At 50.0% G+C, this 15,825-nt stretch overlaps 1 protein-coding gene across 1 annotated transcript in view; it reads right to left on the bottom strand.

The window, feature by feature from the left end:
• Positions 1–9,505: 9,505 nt before the first annotated feature.
• LOC120908651 overlaps positions 9,506–15,825 on the bottom strand; it is a 62,857-nt gene continuing 56,537 nt past the window's right edge. The window contains exon 3 of the mRNA XM_040319873.1: positions 9,506–15,812. Within this exon, the coding sequence (XP_040175807.1) occupies positions 10,790–13,345 (2,556 nt within the window). The 5' untranslated portion in view covers positions 13,346–15,812 and the 3' untranslated portion in view covers positions 9,506–10,789. The remainder of the gene's footprint in view (positions 15,813–15,825) is intronic.

A 15,825-nucleotide genomic window follows, 5' to 3' on the forward strand; every position in this document is an offset into this window, starting at 1 on the left:
CAATCACTCTACCATTGCTTGTTGCCTCGGAGAATGGAAACACCGCAAAGAAATAAAAATCATCCAAGCATCCATAATTGGTTAGCAAAACCGTTCTATAGTGAGTAACTTTTTCGTGGAAGGAAGATCCTATAGTGAGCAATCGTTTCACCTATGAGCGTAACGTGAGCGTAACGTGAGCGTCACCTCTTACTTCGTTTTGTATAGGGAGATTAGTTATTATCTCATTTTCTTACAATAAAGTCAAACTAAGAAAGATAAACGAATGGAAAATGTATTCTAAGTTATTTTGAAATTCTATAAAATGTACGTAAATGAATAAACCATTTCTAACCTCATTTAATCGCAGTTGTATTGCAACAACTGTCAGAGAGCAGCTGCCAAAATGCTTCAAACATATTTAGCTAGTTCATAATTCACGCCAGTGCGAACGAACTTTGACTTTCGCCTAATCCTTGCACGATCCACCGCATCTCGCACGACATTATTGCGTGGTTCGCGATGACAACTCCCGGCAAGACGTAAGCCACCGTTTCGCCATACGCGATTTGGAACTGCTTCTTCATTTACTCTTCCGAATGTCTTCCCACCGCTGTTCCGCTCACCCGATCGTGTGTGTTTTGTTTAGGAGCTTTGAGAAATTTAACAAATTCATTTTCCATTTCCCACGCAAACCAAAACACGTGCGAGGAGGGGGGGACGTTTTGTTTTACCCCATTTCCGCTCCGCTCCTTCAGCAACTGCTGCCTCTCTAGCTGCCGGTTAAATTAATTCAAATTTTACACTCATTTACGCCAGCTTAGACGGCTTCCCTCAATGCATTGTCGCCCTCGACATTGTCGCCCCACCGTTCATCGAAACACGGAGAACAGTTTAATGGTTTTTTCCTGTTGTGCGAATTGTGTGCGAATGTTGTTGTTGTCTGCTCGTGGTTGGTGTGTAGCAACACGGATATGTTGCTCAAGAAAGATCCACTCCGCTAGCTGACTTTGCAGCTTCTAGAGGGTGGGTTATGTTGTCGTGGTTTTCCGTTCGTTGCTGCTTTTTTGTTTGTTGCTGCTCCATTTTGGAGTTGAAATGTACAAACCAGCACACAATCGGAAGCCGGCTGGCGCGGGTTGAATGTGGCGAGCAGCTGGTGAAATAAAGCGTATTATCTGGCAGATGACAAATGCAACGAAATGTTTCCCGCGTAACGCAACCGAGCGGCGTGGTGTAGCTACGGGATGTGAAGCAGGCAAGTGCAAAGAAATGTTAGCTATTCGTTGCTGCTTGCGAGGATTGCTTTTCCCAAGTCGTGTTTTGTGCTGGCAGTGTTGGTTGGTTGGTTGGTTGGTTGGACAGCGAAACTACAATGGATGTGGTAATGCTTTATTTTTTGTGAAATCGCGATTTCATTACCATTGCCGCTGGATGACAGCTAGAAGCCTGAGCCTGAACACAACGTTGAATTCCTTAAGTTTGAATTATCGTGTAGCTCTACGGAGCGGGAAGTGATTTGTTGTGCGTTTCTTTTCCCGGTACAACTATTACATCGTTTTCCACTGTCACTGCTAAAGGTGGGTTAGCAGGTGGGTTAGCGCTTGGTTGAAGTGAATAAAAATTAGTTAAAGTGCAGCTGGGGTACGTTTTTCTAGATGATTTTTCTACCTTTGACATTGTTGCTATTTTTTTTATGTTGAGATTGCATAATACCCTTAAAAGCTATTTAAATTATTAATCCTAAAATCAATATTTTCATCTGAGCCACAATGTACTGCCACAACCATTACACGCTGCTGTAATTGAATTACATAAAGGACAGACAAATACCACATCAAAGCTGAAAATATGTTATATTTACCTTTTAAACATATGCAAACCAAACATTTGTGTGCACAATAAAAGTGAAATCAATTGCGGCAGTTCCCTGCTTAATGTCATCCAAATCAGATTATCCATCGAGTGGCTTTCCCCCACTGGTACCACGTGTCATTTGTTGAGCTCTTTTGCACACAAGTTTTTTTTTTATTCCGTAAAGCTACCACTATAAACATCGAAATTATTAGCTTTGGTGGATTAAATTTGTGATGGAGATTTCAGGCGTGTCATCAACTACCGAAGCCGTAGGCACGTTTTTTTGTAAAGGTCAGTGGTTAAAGTAAACCTTTTCTAAAGAGTATACATTTCGTTAGAGATAAAAAAACGAATTAATCCCTCTGCTTATCCGATTAAACACAATGACTGCAACTGCTGACGTATCAGTCGACATTAGCTTTTTTCTCTCTCTCTCTCTTTCTCTCTCAGCTTCTCCTAGCCACTCACCAACGACAGACAATTAATTCTATTGACAGAACAGTACCGTAATCAACGCAACGCACGACACCGGGACCTACCGAGGTACGGGTACTCCATCAACCTTTAACACAGGGCCCATTAGCCGTTTAAAAAGGGGAACAATGAACAAATGCAAGCAAAATCACTGCAGTGAAGTAATAAATCATTGAACCGCCTATCGGAAGCTTAATTTTCGATGCACGATAAAAAACGCACCTGCTTCACGTGAGCGAGCTGGACAAAGGGCTGCTGATAAGCTGAACTCTGAACTTCAGAGTCGGTCAGACAGACCGAGCGCGCTGTCCAGTGGAATGTCACAGTCGGCATTGGGATTGAACCGATAGAGCTAATCGCGATGGCAGCAAAGAGGACTCGAGAGAACGGGTTGATAAGAAAAGGGTAGTGTCTATTTTTTGACGTTTCATTTGTTATCTGTCGTTGGCAATAGTGTGCGAATTGTGCGGCACTGTCACAAGGTGATGATAGGGTTTGTTCCAATTTTATCCAGTGACACAATAATCGAGATAGCAGTCCAGAACAAAGTGGAACAATTGTAGAATTAGTTCCGTTCGAATGTGTAGAACTTGATGAATCACAACCCACTGGTTGTTATCAATGTTTATGGCAATCAGGGACACCTCCAATTTGGAGAACTCCTTCTAATTACTCAAAATTTATTATCGCTTTTTACCCCTTAAAGCAAGCAGGAGCGATCAGTGAATCATGAACTAGTATATTTATGCATCGGTATCTTCTTGGTAGACATTGATAACAGTCATAAACAAATCAGTTGCACCTTTGGCTCTGTACAAGACTCTGTGCATGACACGGCGAGCTGGGTGAGTCAGAAAAGGTGTGCGAATGTTTGATTTATTGGAGCAATCCAAGCGCAGCGTCACGCGTGTGGTTTGCTTCTTCATGCGTGTGAGTAATTGGGCGACACCTTTCAAGTGACTCTAATAGTTTATTGGTCATCGGTGATAGGAAGAAACCGAGTAAGTATATTACAATTTAATAATTTTAGGCTCCAATGAACTCTTCATGATCGCCTATCTAGAAAGCGACAATGTTTCTCAAAGTTTGTTGAAACAAAATTGACGAAATACGAGCCGATCGTGCGCCTATTCGGGCAGTCCATTGCAATTCTGCACCTCCTAAAAGTGTGATAAATGCAACTACGTTGGCGGACAAATATACTTACGATGTGTACGACCGACATTTCCCCCATTTTTCTTTCCACACTATGTACAATCCTTCTACGAAGTGTAAAACATTGCGACACATATTACATTTTGCATAGCATTTGACTTTTATTACTTCAATTAGTGGTGTGTGATTTTTGTTTTTTTTTTCATATATTTTTATATCATGTTTTTTTTGCTTCAATATCTGTTTGTTTGTTTATTGAAATTTTCTTTTCATAACAGTTTCTTTTTTCCGAGCATAAAACTACTCAACATTTCGATTCTTTGATTTTAGTATCGCATTCTTTTTTTGTTTTTGTTTAGTCTCTGTCTCTTTTGCTCCTATCCTTTCTGCTTCCCCTTACCTTTTTTCTTGTATCGCACGTCCTTCACCTTCTGCACCTTCGTCTGCGCAGTACACCTAATAGAGCTTTATACACTTACAGTAACATCGCGCATTATCGCTTCACTAAACACTTATCTTGTTTGCTTAAACACGTAAAACAGTTTTGCTTTGTTAAGGTAATAAGAGTGTGTGTGTATGTAGCCAAACCTTAACCCACAGCAATGGTATACGCCGCTGGTGCCATGGTGCGTGTGGCCATGGTTTAGAACCCCTTTTCCTCTTTCTGTCTCGCTCTCTTTCTCTCTCTGTCACCTTCACACACACACATACATACACAAACACACATAATTTGCCTATCTTAGTGCATTCTTGTGGGGAGGGTTACTAGAGCTACTTAAATAAATAAAACTCTCCATTTCTTGTGAGATACCTATCAATTTGTCCCTCACACGACCCGAATTGGCTAATGTTTCGTCTTTGTAGTGTGTGTTATATGTGTGTGTGTGTGTAAGTGTGAACCCTGAATAAGGACTAAGGTGGAACCCGCAATGTGATTCGTTCAAATCGCTTCCTACATTGGAGTTCCCTGCCCGTTTGTGCGTCACAACAAGAACACAGCGTGCGTATTGTGAGCGCTGTATCAAGCGGTTGTTTCGTGCGGTGCCGTTCAGTCAGTTAAAATTCCTGTCAGCACCTTCAGCAGCACCATGCGCAATAGAGTTAAGTGCATGCAGCTGTGCTGTTGCTCTTCAGTTATGCTCCAGCGTACCCAACACTGCCCTGCGCTGGTGTTAGTAGCAGCTCGAACTAGTTTGAAACGATTTACTTTCCCTTTTCTAGTGCCCCACCTCCAACCCCCGCGGTTGCACACCCTCACGGACGACCTTCAGTGGGAGGTACGCGGGAGGGAGGGGTGGTACGATAGGTGGCAAAACATGCACACAAGTACTCGCGATGGCCGCGCTCTTGATGTTCACCGTGGCCCGCTTGTACTGCTTGTACGGTACATGTGTGTTGTGCCCTTCGTTCTAGTTGCATATTGGCAAAAGTCACACACACACACGTACGTAGAAGCAGCGCGATCACAGGAAAAAAACCTGTTCAGCAGCAACAATGGCAGGCATGCAGGCAGAAGCTGCACCGGTGTTGCAATGCATGTCCACATTGCGTCCTGCTCGGTTTGCATCGGCGGTTCGGGCGCGCTTGCAGCAGGCTTCTTCACAGCCACAGGTTCTGGGGATCGATTGGCATGTCGGTGGTTGGTTCGGCTAACCACCGCTGCTGCACCACACGGGGATACCCCCAAAGGGTCAATGGCACGCGAAAGGGATGGAGTAGAGTTGGACGGGTGGATAAAAACAAACCGATATCAACTGGTTAAGGGTTTCTTTGTTTTGTGAACTGATTTAATTGGGGCGGTGGTTGCAATTGCCCTGACATTGTGAGCGTGAAGTGAAGCGATTCATTTAATTTGGTCAATTGCTGTTCTTTTTTTCGTTTTTATAGTTTTACCCTAGCAGTGATACCAGCGATAACAGGGGTAGAGAGAAAGATAGATAGTAAGTGTACGTGTGTTTGGTGTCATTCTAATATCAATACTTCCAATATTCAATGGCACGGGCGAGTGTTTTTACACTCACCATTTCTTTTAAAGCCCAAACACACACACACACCTGACTGTCCCTGTGTGGTAAGCCCTCGTCATGTTTAAGCACACACTTCAAACATCGTTTCCCTTTGATTGAAGGTGTCTCGCCGCTCTGTCCACCCCTAAATAGCTCTAACTATGCGCAGTTGCTTCTCTCCATCTTCAGCGGCATGGGATTTTTGTGTGTGCTATGTAGCTGAGTGACTAACTCTTCTCCAAGCGAGCGTTTTAAGGTGAAAATCTATTTGAATGCCCTCGATTTTTGACTAATTGTTAGAATAACACCGTCCTCGCCGCGGGAAGCTATAGCAAGCTCAGCGTTTTGGAGTACTCGTGCTCTCGAGTAGGTTACAATGTAAGTGACACGCTTTGTGTGAGCACAAGGCTGCTTACTTTGTTTGTTTGATTTTTTTGTTTCGTGACTCATATGTGTGTGAGTGTGTGTGTGTATGCCTTATAAGCACTCCTACTAGGTAGAGAGTTGACTGGCGGTTCGTTTAAAATATTTGCAGCATTTGTTTTAGTTAGTTTAGAAATAGAATGTTTTGTAGCAAAAATAATTCTCTTCCGCCGTAGTTTTAAAAGATCCTTTTCGCTTTGACCCGACCTTGTGTTACCCTGTTATCATATTACGCACCTTTTTTGCTAGATCTTACACACATACACACGCAGATCGGAAACAAAAAGGCAGCAATAGTCACACTCCAACGCTGGAGGTGGAAATCATGGAAGAGCCATCATTATTTGGTAACTTTGTTAAATGGGCGTGCTCGAAAGGCGCGTGGCTCTTTTTGCTTTAGCTTTTGTCCTATGTTTTTTTTAAACTCTCTCTCTCTCTTGTGACCACACAAAGCACCAGTACGATTAATTGATTTTGCTCCTAGATTCTGCTGCTAAGGGATGCTTCCTGCTTTGCCCTTTCTGTCGCTTAATGCTTACCTCTTAGCTCGCTTGTTTGTTTTCTACCACAGTGAGTTGAGCGTTTGTCTAACTGCTCTCTTAGGCTAAAGAATAATTTCTACACCATTGTTTTTTTTTCTTCTTCTTCTTCTAGTGTTCATGTCGTGTAGGTTGCATGGGTTTAAAGCATTATTACCAGTCAGTTTGAAGTAAAAATAGGGATACGGTGTAGAAAACGGAAACTCTTTAGGTATCGGTCCTCCGATCCTCCTTCTATCATACAAACGCACAGACACACACAGAAACACATGTACATTCATATACACTTATACTTATTAACTAAAGGGATTTGTTTGTGTTTTGTTAGCTTCGACTAAATTTCCCGTCACGTTTACCTGTACATTCGGCCTTATCTTATGCTATATGCCATCCGCCCACTGCTAAACAGTAATAATTTAGAGCTTATGGTTTGGTTTGTTTTGCTTTCTTAGCCGACCCTTCTTAACCGAGCACTTGCGATGACTTGCAGCATGAAAACTGCAAGCTTTCTTTCTTACGTTAAAACCAATCTAATACCTAACACTCTGTCACTGAGAACTGGGAGAGGGCTTGTAGGATGAGGGATAGATGATGGGTGTACGGGAAGCGTCTTTCGGTGGGAAGTTATCATCGTTCCGGAGTCATCATATTGGTTGCGTCATGTATTGTTTAGAGAGTCATTTTGAAGATTGCATATGCAACAACGAAACGGCGTTGAAGTTGACCTTCGAACCACATTGTCAAGCATTGCGTCACCAGCGATCCGAACCAATGTAGGACAGAAATTAGATACATATTAAAGGCACATTAACCATGCTCCATCATAAATGGATCCAATAAAAAAAAAAAACAAAAACCTTGTCTCCAACTGTATGACGTTTGTGTGCGCGTATCCCAAAGCCGATCGATAATCGATTCTTGACTCTCGATCGAATGTGATGAATTATTATCTGCACACGAGTGTTTTCATTCCCGGCCGTGCCGCGTCAGCCCGACCAAAAATAGACATCCGACGAAAAGCCTACCCATCGCGGACATCCTTTCGCACGAGCTCCCCCACGCCCCCACCGGCACCGGGAGCGGAAAAGGGCAAGAGGATCAGCCGGAAACGACCCGAAACGACAGGACAATAAGGTTATCCTCTTCGACAACACCAGCGTGTGTTGGGTGTGCCGGTATGCGTTCGGCATAGAGTGGAGAGCAACCTGTCACCAGTAATCAAGATGCTAGATGGCACGCATGAACGACTCCAGCGCGAACCGGGCGCAACTGCGAGGTGGGTGGCGGGCTGGCTGGCGTTTAGCAATAGCGCCTTGAGCACCGGAATTGGAATTGCGGTGTCCACCCACGGGACGAAGACGAAGTTTTCCATTTAGCAGTTTTCGGTGTGGTGGGTAGCGGAAGTGTTGTGATTGGTGCGACCTGATGGACGGGGCAGTAAAGCACGAGTTTGAAAGGGAAGCGACACAACATTTCAGTTGAGACTGCGTGTAGTAAATGCTATTTTTAAAAGTCACCATTATGGAAAGGCACATTAAAAAAATGCGTTTAAAAATGAGGTACGATGTGCTCATACCACTACTACCAACTAACCAATCAATAAAATCTAAACGAACCTCTTTCGGGTAGCGATACTACTTTACGTATTTAGCCTCCGTGTGGCTACAAATAGCCACTCATCGATTTTGGATGGAAAAACGGCTCCTGAAACAAGTGCCGGTAGTCGTCGAACAAACCGGTCACTTTCGGTAATGAAATCAACTCGAATTCCACTTAGTGATACCAGCCACTAATTACCTGCTCTATTCACTAACCCCCACCCCAAAAAAGCGGGACAAAGAACTCATTACTTGCAATGGGGAAAATCGTAACCCCCCCTCGCTCTCTCGTGCGATGATCGCTGTGTGCTAATGAAGTCAGACCATTTATCGCAGGTTCGCCTTTGCTTTTATATGTTTATCATGCATGAGATAGAGTGTGGCCAGTCGAAAGGACTAAAAGCAGAGCACGGACTGGTTCAAAAAGGCTTTGGCATAAAGGAAACACACCGAATTACAATCGAAACAATCATCGTTCTAATTACATTCGCTGATGCCGTATTGTATTAACTCTAGTGATGGGCAAAACGGCTCCGAAGCCGGAGCCGGCTCCGACCGGCTCCAGACAATTTCGGAGCCGGCTCCGGAGCCGGCTCTGAGCCGGCTCCGCTCCGACGGCTCCGGAGCCGGCTCCGCACCAACGGCTCCGGAGCCGGCTCCGCACCAACGGCTCCGGAGCCGGCTCCGCACCACGGCTCCGGAGCCGGCTCCGCTCCAACGGCTCCGGAGCCGGCTCCGCTCCAACGGCTCCGGAGCCGGTTTTAACACAAAGGACCAAAATAACTTTTTCAATGAAGTTTCAATCGAGAAAATCCGTAAATAGCGGAGTAAGTCATGTATAAAAGAATTTATCAAAAAAAAAAACATCGATGTCTTTTGAATATTGTTAAGAAAGGCGAGACCAACGAATGCTACACAACGTCATGCATGTCAATACTGCAATCACATCGTGTATTGGTTTCCACACGTGCGAGAAGATATATTAGTTTTTTATTACGCTATCATACAATGATGTCTCTATTGAACCGTTAGTTCGGAGCCGTTGGTTTGGAGCCGTTGATTCGTCGCCGGCCCCGGAACGGTGGGCCTGAAGCCGGCTCCGCAGCCATTGGAACGGAGCCGTGAGTACCGTTAGTCCGGAGCCGACTACGGAGCCGTCGGTCCGGAGCCGACTACGGAGCCGTTGGCGCGGAGCAGGCTCCGGAGCCGTTGGTGCGGAGCCGGCTCCGGAGCCGTTGGTGCGGAGCCGGCTTCGGAGCCGTCGGAACGGAGCCGGCTCCGGAGCCGTCGGAGCGGAGCCGGCTCCAGAGCCGTCCGAGCGGAGCCGGCTCCGGAGCCGTCGGAGCGGAGCCGGCTCCGGAGCCGTCGGAGCGGAGACGGCCCCGGAGCCGTCGGAGCGGAGCCGGCTCCGGAGCCGTAGGAGCGGAGCCGGCTCCGGAGCCGTCGGAGCGGAGCCGGCTCCGGGAAAAAGTCGGAGCCGGCTCCGGAGCCGTTAGTCCGGAGCCGGCTCCGGAGCCGTTGGTGCGCACCGAAACGCCCATCACTAATTAACTCCCTTAAGCTTGCGATCGGTTCACCATTTAAATGCACGTCAGCAATTTGGGATGTGAGGAAATGGCACCATTTGATTCTCTCTATTTCCCTCGCTCTTTCTCTCTCTCTCTCTCTCACACTTTCTGTCTCAATCTCTCTGTCTCTTTAGGCTGGACGTGTAATATTTTCGGCTTTCCTGTTACGTGTAGTGTGGTGTCGCGCTGCGTCACCGAGCCCGCGCACCGGGTACGCAACGTGTGCGGGCTACTAAAAAGCATACGCTTCTAGCCGCACCGTTCTAATCGGGGTGTCCACGGCCCAATGTCCTATTTTAATCCCCACGTGTCGTGTGATGTGAGCTACGCGCTGGGAGCTACTACACATGGCCGTCCACCGGCGCCTACATTACGCCAGCCAGTGCCAGTGTGGTTTGACAACGTGAGAACTGGCCGGTTTCCAGCCCGAGGCCGGCGTCCGTACACACACACACACACACACACACACACACACGCACACACGGACTGTATCATTTTGTTTTGTGCCAGCCGTGCACATTACGTGCACGCGGTCAAACGCACCCCCTTGCGCCCCCTCTCCCTTGCGCGTCTGCAGCGCGTGGTGGATGAGTCGAATGACAGTGACGCTTGGCTTTGCAAAACGTTTGTGTTTGTTTGTTCTTCCAGCACACCAACAGGGCGTTATTTTAAAACAAGAAAAAGGACACCCAAACCGGGGTGTCCGCGCATGGCAAAAAATGGGAATCAAACCCAAGCCCACCCGTTTCCCCACGTGGTGTTGGAGCATTAGTGCCGTAAGGATTGTCTGTTGCCGTTGGTGCACCAGAAATGCACAAGAATGTCTCAGCATGATGGCCGGTCGGGTTCGTCGGGCAAACACGTCGTAGCACGTGCCGCCTAGAGACGTCAGCAGTTTTTTTTGTTTTGTCCAATGCAACCAATAAATAAGCTAATACGTATTGCAAAATAGTGTCATTGCTGTGCAGGTAAGTGGTCAAAGTTGGATTGGAAGGCAGTAAATAAATAATGTAATGATAAGGATGAAATGGAAAGGAACACTCCCGCCCAGGTTCTCAGCGGTTCACTTCCAGCGCTTTTTGGCTTTTTGGCACCGTGCGCCAGCAAAAACAAACCCTAACCCTAAAGGCCACCCCCGTGTCTGTCACTCTCGCCCTCCCATTCCCTTAGATCAGCAGTTCCGCTTACAGCTACACCTCCGTCTGCTCGTCGTTGCTGGTGCAGGAATTGGTGGCAAAGTTGCAGCCCCACTTACGCGAACTATCACAGACCCGTTTCAGTATCGATTTCTTCTGGATGCAGAGACTATTGAGCTCGTCGGAGGGGTACCGCTCGAACTCGACGATGTACCCGTTCGCCACGGCCACGGCCGCCGCGTGATTTGGCGTGAGATACTTGCACGAACTATTGCTGCGCGTCAGCCCGCCGGCGCCCTGGCTGCCGGCGATGCGCACCTTGTGCGCGGACTTGTGCGCGATCACCTCCGGCAGCTCCTCCTCCTGCCCGACGGCGTTGGCCAGCGTAATGTTGGCACCGTAGTTGCCGTGCTGCTGCTGCTGCGGCTGCGGCTGATGCTGCCCCGGCGGATGGTTGTTGTAGTGCGTGTTGCTCGTGGTCAGCTTCTGGAGCCGCTCGTTCGTCTTCTTGTCGATGCCGAGCAGGCGCTTCACGCCCCGCCGAACGCGCTTGTTCCGGTAGGCGAAGATGAACGGTGAGCTGAGGTTCGCGATCACCACGGTGAAGATCGCGAGCAGCGCCTGGTCGGACACGATGATCAGATCGACGTGGCCCTGCATCAGCACCAGTATGCCGTACGGCAGGTACGACACGAGAAACATGATGATCACCAGGATGCTGATGCGGGCGGCGCGCGACTCCTCCCGGTACTTGAACAGGGAGGACGCGTTCGACAGCCGGTGCCGGATCGAGGTCATGTAGCTGAGCGCCTTCGGCGGCACGTGCACGGCCGGCAGCGACAGGATGTGGTGCGTGCCGAGGCTCTCGAACTCGCCGCCACTGTACTTCTGGAAGTTGGGCGTCGAATGGACCTGCCGCAGGCCGGCGACCGGCAGCTCGGTCGGCTCCTCCTGGCAGAAGCTTACCAGCCGGCCGGCGCTGTGATTGCGCCGCACCTTCCCCAGCCCAGCCGATGCGGCCGGCGGCGGACTCGAGTGGGTGGGAATCGGCCCGCTCGCACTGCTCTCCGCCGGGAGCTGCTGGTGCATCAGAATACTGTTGTGGTTGCGGTCGGGCCGCAGCGGCGACTTGAGCACACTGGGCAGCGAGGCCGCCACACCGGACGTTGGCGTAGCAATCTGCACCACCTGCGGACTGCGATCGGGCCGCTCGAGGGACGCATCGAGCGGCTGTAGCTGCTGGATCGGTTTGTGCGTTGGCGTTGGTGCGGGCGACTGCTGCAGCAGCGGCTTTAAACACGAGTCGCGCGGCTGATGATGGTGCGGTATGCTGCTGATCGTGATCGTTTCGTCCTCGTAGTGGATCTGCTTGTCGATCTTCATCGTCAGCCCGTCGCAGCAATCGCCCCTGCTCTCGCCCGGCCGCTCCGGAATGCTCGGCATCGGTTGAATCGGCTGATGCAGCTGTTGAGTCGGCTGCTGCTGCTGCTCCAGCATCGACTGCTTGTCGGCCGCATGGCACTGCTTCTGGGCGGACACGAGATTCAGCGCGCTCTGCAGCAGCGGCGAGGAGCCGTTCTGCCGCATCCGCTGCCCGCTTTCGCGCGCCTCGGAAAAGATGCGCCAGTACATGGCGCACACGAGCGCAAACGGGATCAGTATGACGATCACGAAGTACGCGTACGAGAAGATCGTGTTGTACAGATCCTCCGAGATGTTCAGATGCTGGATGAACCGGTCGCCGGCGGGCAGGCCGCCCTCGCCCGGCCCGGCGCCGCTCTGGTTGCGGGCCAGCTGACTAGATTCGATGGCGGCCACCTCCTCCGCCGTGAGCCGGTTCTTGAACAGCGTCACGTACTTCTGGTCCCCCCGGAACCCGGACGCAATGCCGAACGCAATGCCGAGCGCCCAGCTTGCGATGATGAACGCCCACGCCTTCAGTTCGGAAATGCGCGAGTGGTAGCGCAGCGGATCGGTAATCGCGCACCAGGTGTCCCCGACGACGAGCAGGACGGAGAGGGCCCCCAGGGCCACCACCAGGTCCAGGCCCCAGCAGCGTATCTTCGTGAGCGTCAGGTTGGGATGCAGCGCATCCACGCCCGAGCCCGGGTGTATCCGGCTCGTCCGTATGAAGGGCGTTTCCTCTTCATCCTCATCATTCTGCTCCTCCTGTCTATCACAATTGGACGGCCCATCGTCCCCACTGCCCATGGTGCCATTTTTGAAGCACCGCACGATGCGCGTCCGATTCGGTTGGGCTACCGTGGAGCTGGGCTGCTGGTACGCCAGCGCGACGGTCGTAGTCGTGTACGCCGGACTGCCATACTCGCCACCTGTCGTCGGCTCGTACAGTATCGGTGTGGCCGCTGCTGCCGGCAGCTCAGCGGTCGGCAGTGGCGTCGGAACCGCCGCCTTGCCGGTGAACGCGTTCAGCAGCAGCGACGGCCCGAGAATGATGCAGCAGACGAGATTCACTATCAGCAGGTTGATCACGAACCGGTTGGCGGTGGTGCGCAGACTTGGCGTCACCCAGAACGCACCGAGCGCCAGTATGTTCACGCCGATCGAGCTGAGCAGCAGACCGCCAACCAGACAGTCTATGGCTAACATTGTGCACGGTGGTTGTTCGTTTCACTGCCCCTAGTAGTATGGCTGCAGGCTGGCAACGGGCACACGGTTGGCCACATGGTTGTTTGTCCGCGGTACCGCGGCTACATCGGTTTCCCCACCGGGCACATTCAAACACACCTCCCCAAATGGTTTATTATTTCAACGGTGCGAAACACACGGACACGGGAACTTCTTCAAGAAATTTGCAACTTCTAAACGACCGGTCTAACACACACACACGCACAAACAGACACGTGCACACGTAAAAGAATGTCGTTCGACAAGAATTAGTTGCACCACACACTGTTACATTAAACACAGCATACTAACAAACACACACATAGACACTCGTTGTTGGGGGGAGGTTTAAGCTTGGCCAAGCAAATAAGGTTTGGCTTATTTGTAATTGCTCCACGCGGGTTTGGGTGTTTGGAAATCAGCGTAGCAAACGAGGGCCAGTCGCGGTTGGAACCACTTCCCCTTTCCACTAATTTATTCCCTCACAAATGTGTGTGTGTGTGTGTATAGTAACCCGCAAGTATCGCACCACTTTGGCCCCGTTCGAAGCCTTTCCCACGCGCGACAACGAGCAGGAACAACAACGTCCACACACTGGTTCGTCGTCGCTGTTGGTCTAACTCTTAAATGCGCTCTTCTGCCACACTTCCTCCCGTTTTGCACCTTTACGTGAGTATGTCAGAAGACGGGATAGCAGAAAAATGCACACACACATTCACTTATTTATATTCGTGGATTTAAAATATGTTTTCCCCAAGCCACCGGAGGTTTTTCTTTTGCTGCGCTTGTCAAACGGCACACGTATAAATTCACTCGCACGCAACTCACACGGCTGGTCACAAGAAAAAAAGGGAGAGATGTGTATTTGTACGATCTCGCACTGTGGCTCATAAATTATCGTTATGAGACGTTCTGCTGCTCTTCGTTTCCTTTCTGCGGCTCACTTCAAACACTTGCAATGATCGCTCCCGGCGTGATTCGATCACTGTTTTTCCCTTTTTTTCACTACCACGAAAAATTCGTCACCGCACTGCACATGGACGCTTCTTTTCTGTGGTCTCTTTGCACGGTCACACACACACTTGAACGGTCACACATAAACACACACAAAAAACACGGCGACTATCCGTGCGATTGTTTTGTGCTGTGTGCTGGCCGCCCTTTTGGCTTTGCCCTTTTGTTTTCCTCGGTTGTCTGTGTTCTCGAGTACGCGAAACACCCTATCTCGCTGGTACGCCCCAATAGCTGGCATTTGCGTGTGCGAGCGCCAGTGCGAACTGGGTCTGTGAACCGCGTGCAAGCAACTTTCCGACTGGTCGGCTTCGGGCGAGTGCAGGCAAGTTTTGTTCGGGGCCACGGTGCCGCCGCGGTTCGTCGTGTACGCACGAAAGCCGAAGCGCTCCCGAACCGGTTCGGTGGCCGTTTCGTGACCGCCTGGTTGGTTGCACCGCCAACCCCCGCGCTGGGGTGCTGCTGCTCCGTGCAACACCCTGCCACACACAACTGGGGGTGGCTGTTGTGGGAAAGTTGGGGGTTGGTTTCGTTCGTGCGTTCGGCTGCCGATCGGAATTATTCTTGATGCTGTTTTTTTTTGTTTCTTGCTGCTTCTTGTACGGCGAAGACCCGGGTGCCGGGGGGGGGGGGCTTGATGGGGGCAGGCCTCCCGATGTGGGGATGTGCCGGCCGGCTGAGCAGCAGTGTGGGGTGCACCTGTACCAACAAGTCGTCTCCGACCTCCGTCGTCTGCACACGCTGTGTGTTCCGTGCCGATGCCGTGCGGGAGATTGTCGCGGGAGCGGGGGTTGGTTTGGCTTCTTCAGGCCAGTCTTGCGATGTCGTTGAGCTTCGTCTTTCCGCATTCGGCCAAGTGTCTCGGTTTGTTTGTTTGTGTCGCTGTGTGCGTGTGGCTGTGTGCATCCAAATTGATTGACTTCTCGGTTGGCGACGGCTAGCGGTTTTCCTGCCGCTTCTGGTCTCGGGTCCGTGTGCCGTCGACGCTGTTGGCGATTCGCTGCTCCGTCCTTTGCGCGGTTCTTTATTCTGGGCAGCGCGCGGCTTGTTAGTATGATCCCGCCGGTCCCGCCCCCTCGCCCGGTCCCGTCAGGTCGGCCAATTTAAAGCGACATAATGAAACACGAAAAAATAAAGAAACCCCCCACACCAACCACAATACGGAAAACACACAGCAGTTAATCCGTTCGCGATATTATACTCGATTGTTGTAAGGCTTCATTATCGCGCAAACTGTGCGTTTGGGGTTTTTGTTCGTTTTCTTTAACTTCAGAGACAGGTAGCCGGTTTCGTTAACCTTGTCTATTATAAAGTGAAGCGTGCGTGTGTATGCTTTTTTTAAGCAACGTGTCTTAACTTTCAGTTTTTGTTGTGGGTCAATTGACATTTCATTACGCTTCGATGCGCACTGCCTAACGTTCCGGGCGCTCGGGTTGGTCTGAAAAGGGAAA

This window comes from Anopheles arabiensis, chromosome 2 (genome assembly GCF_016920715.1).
Source record: "Anopheles arabiensis isolate DONGOLA chromosome 2, AaraD3, whole genome shotgun sequence".
NCBI lineage: Eukaryota > Metazoa > Arthropoda > Insecta > Diptera > Culicidae > Anopheles > Anopheles arabiensis.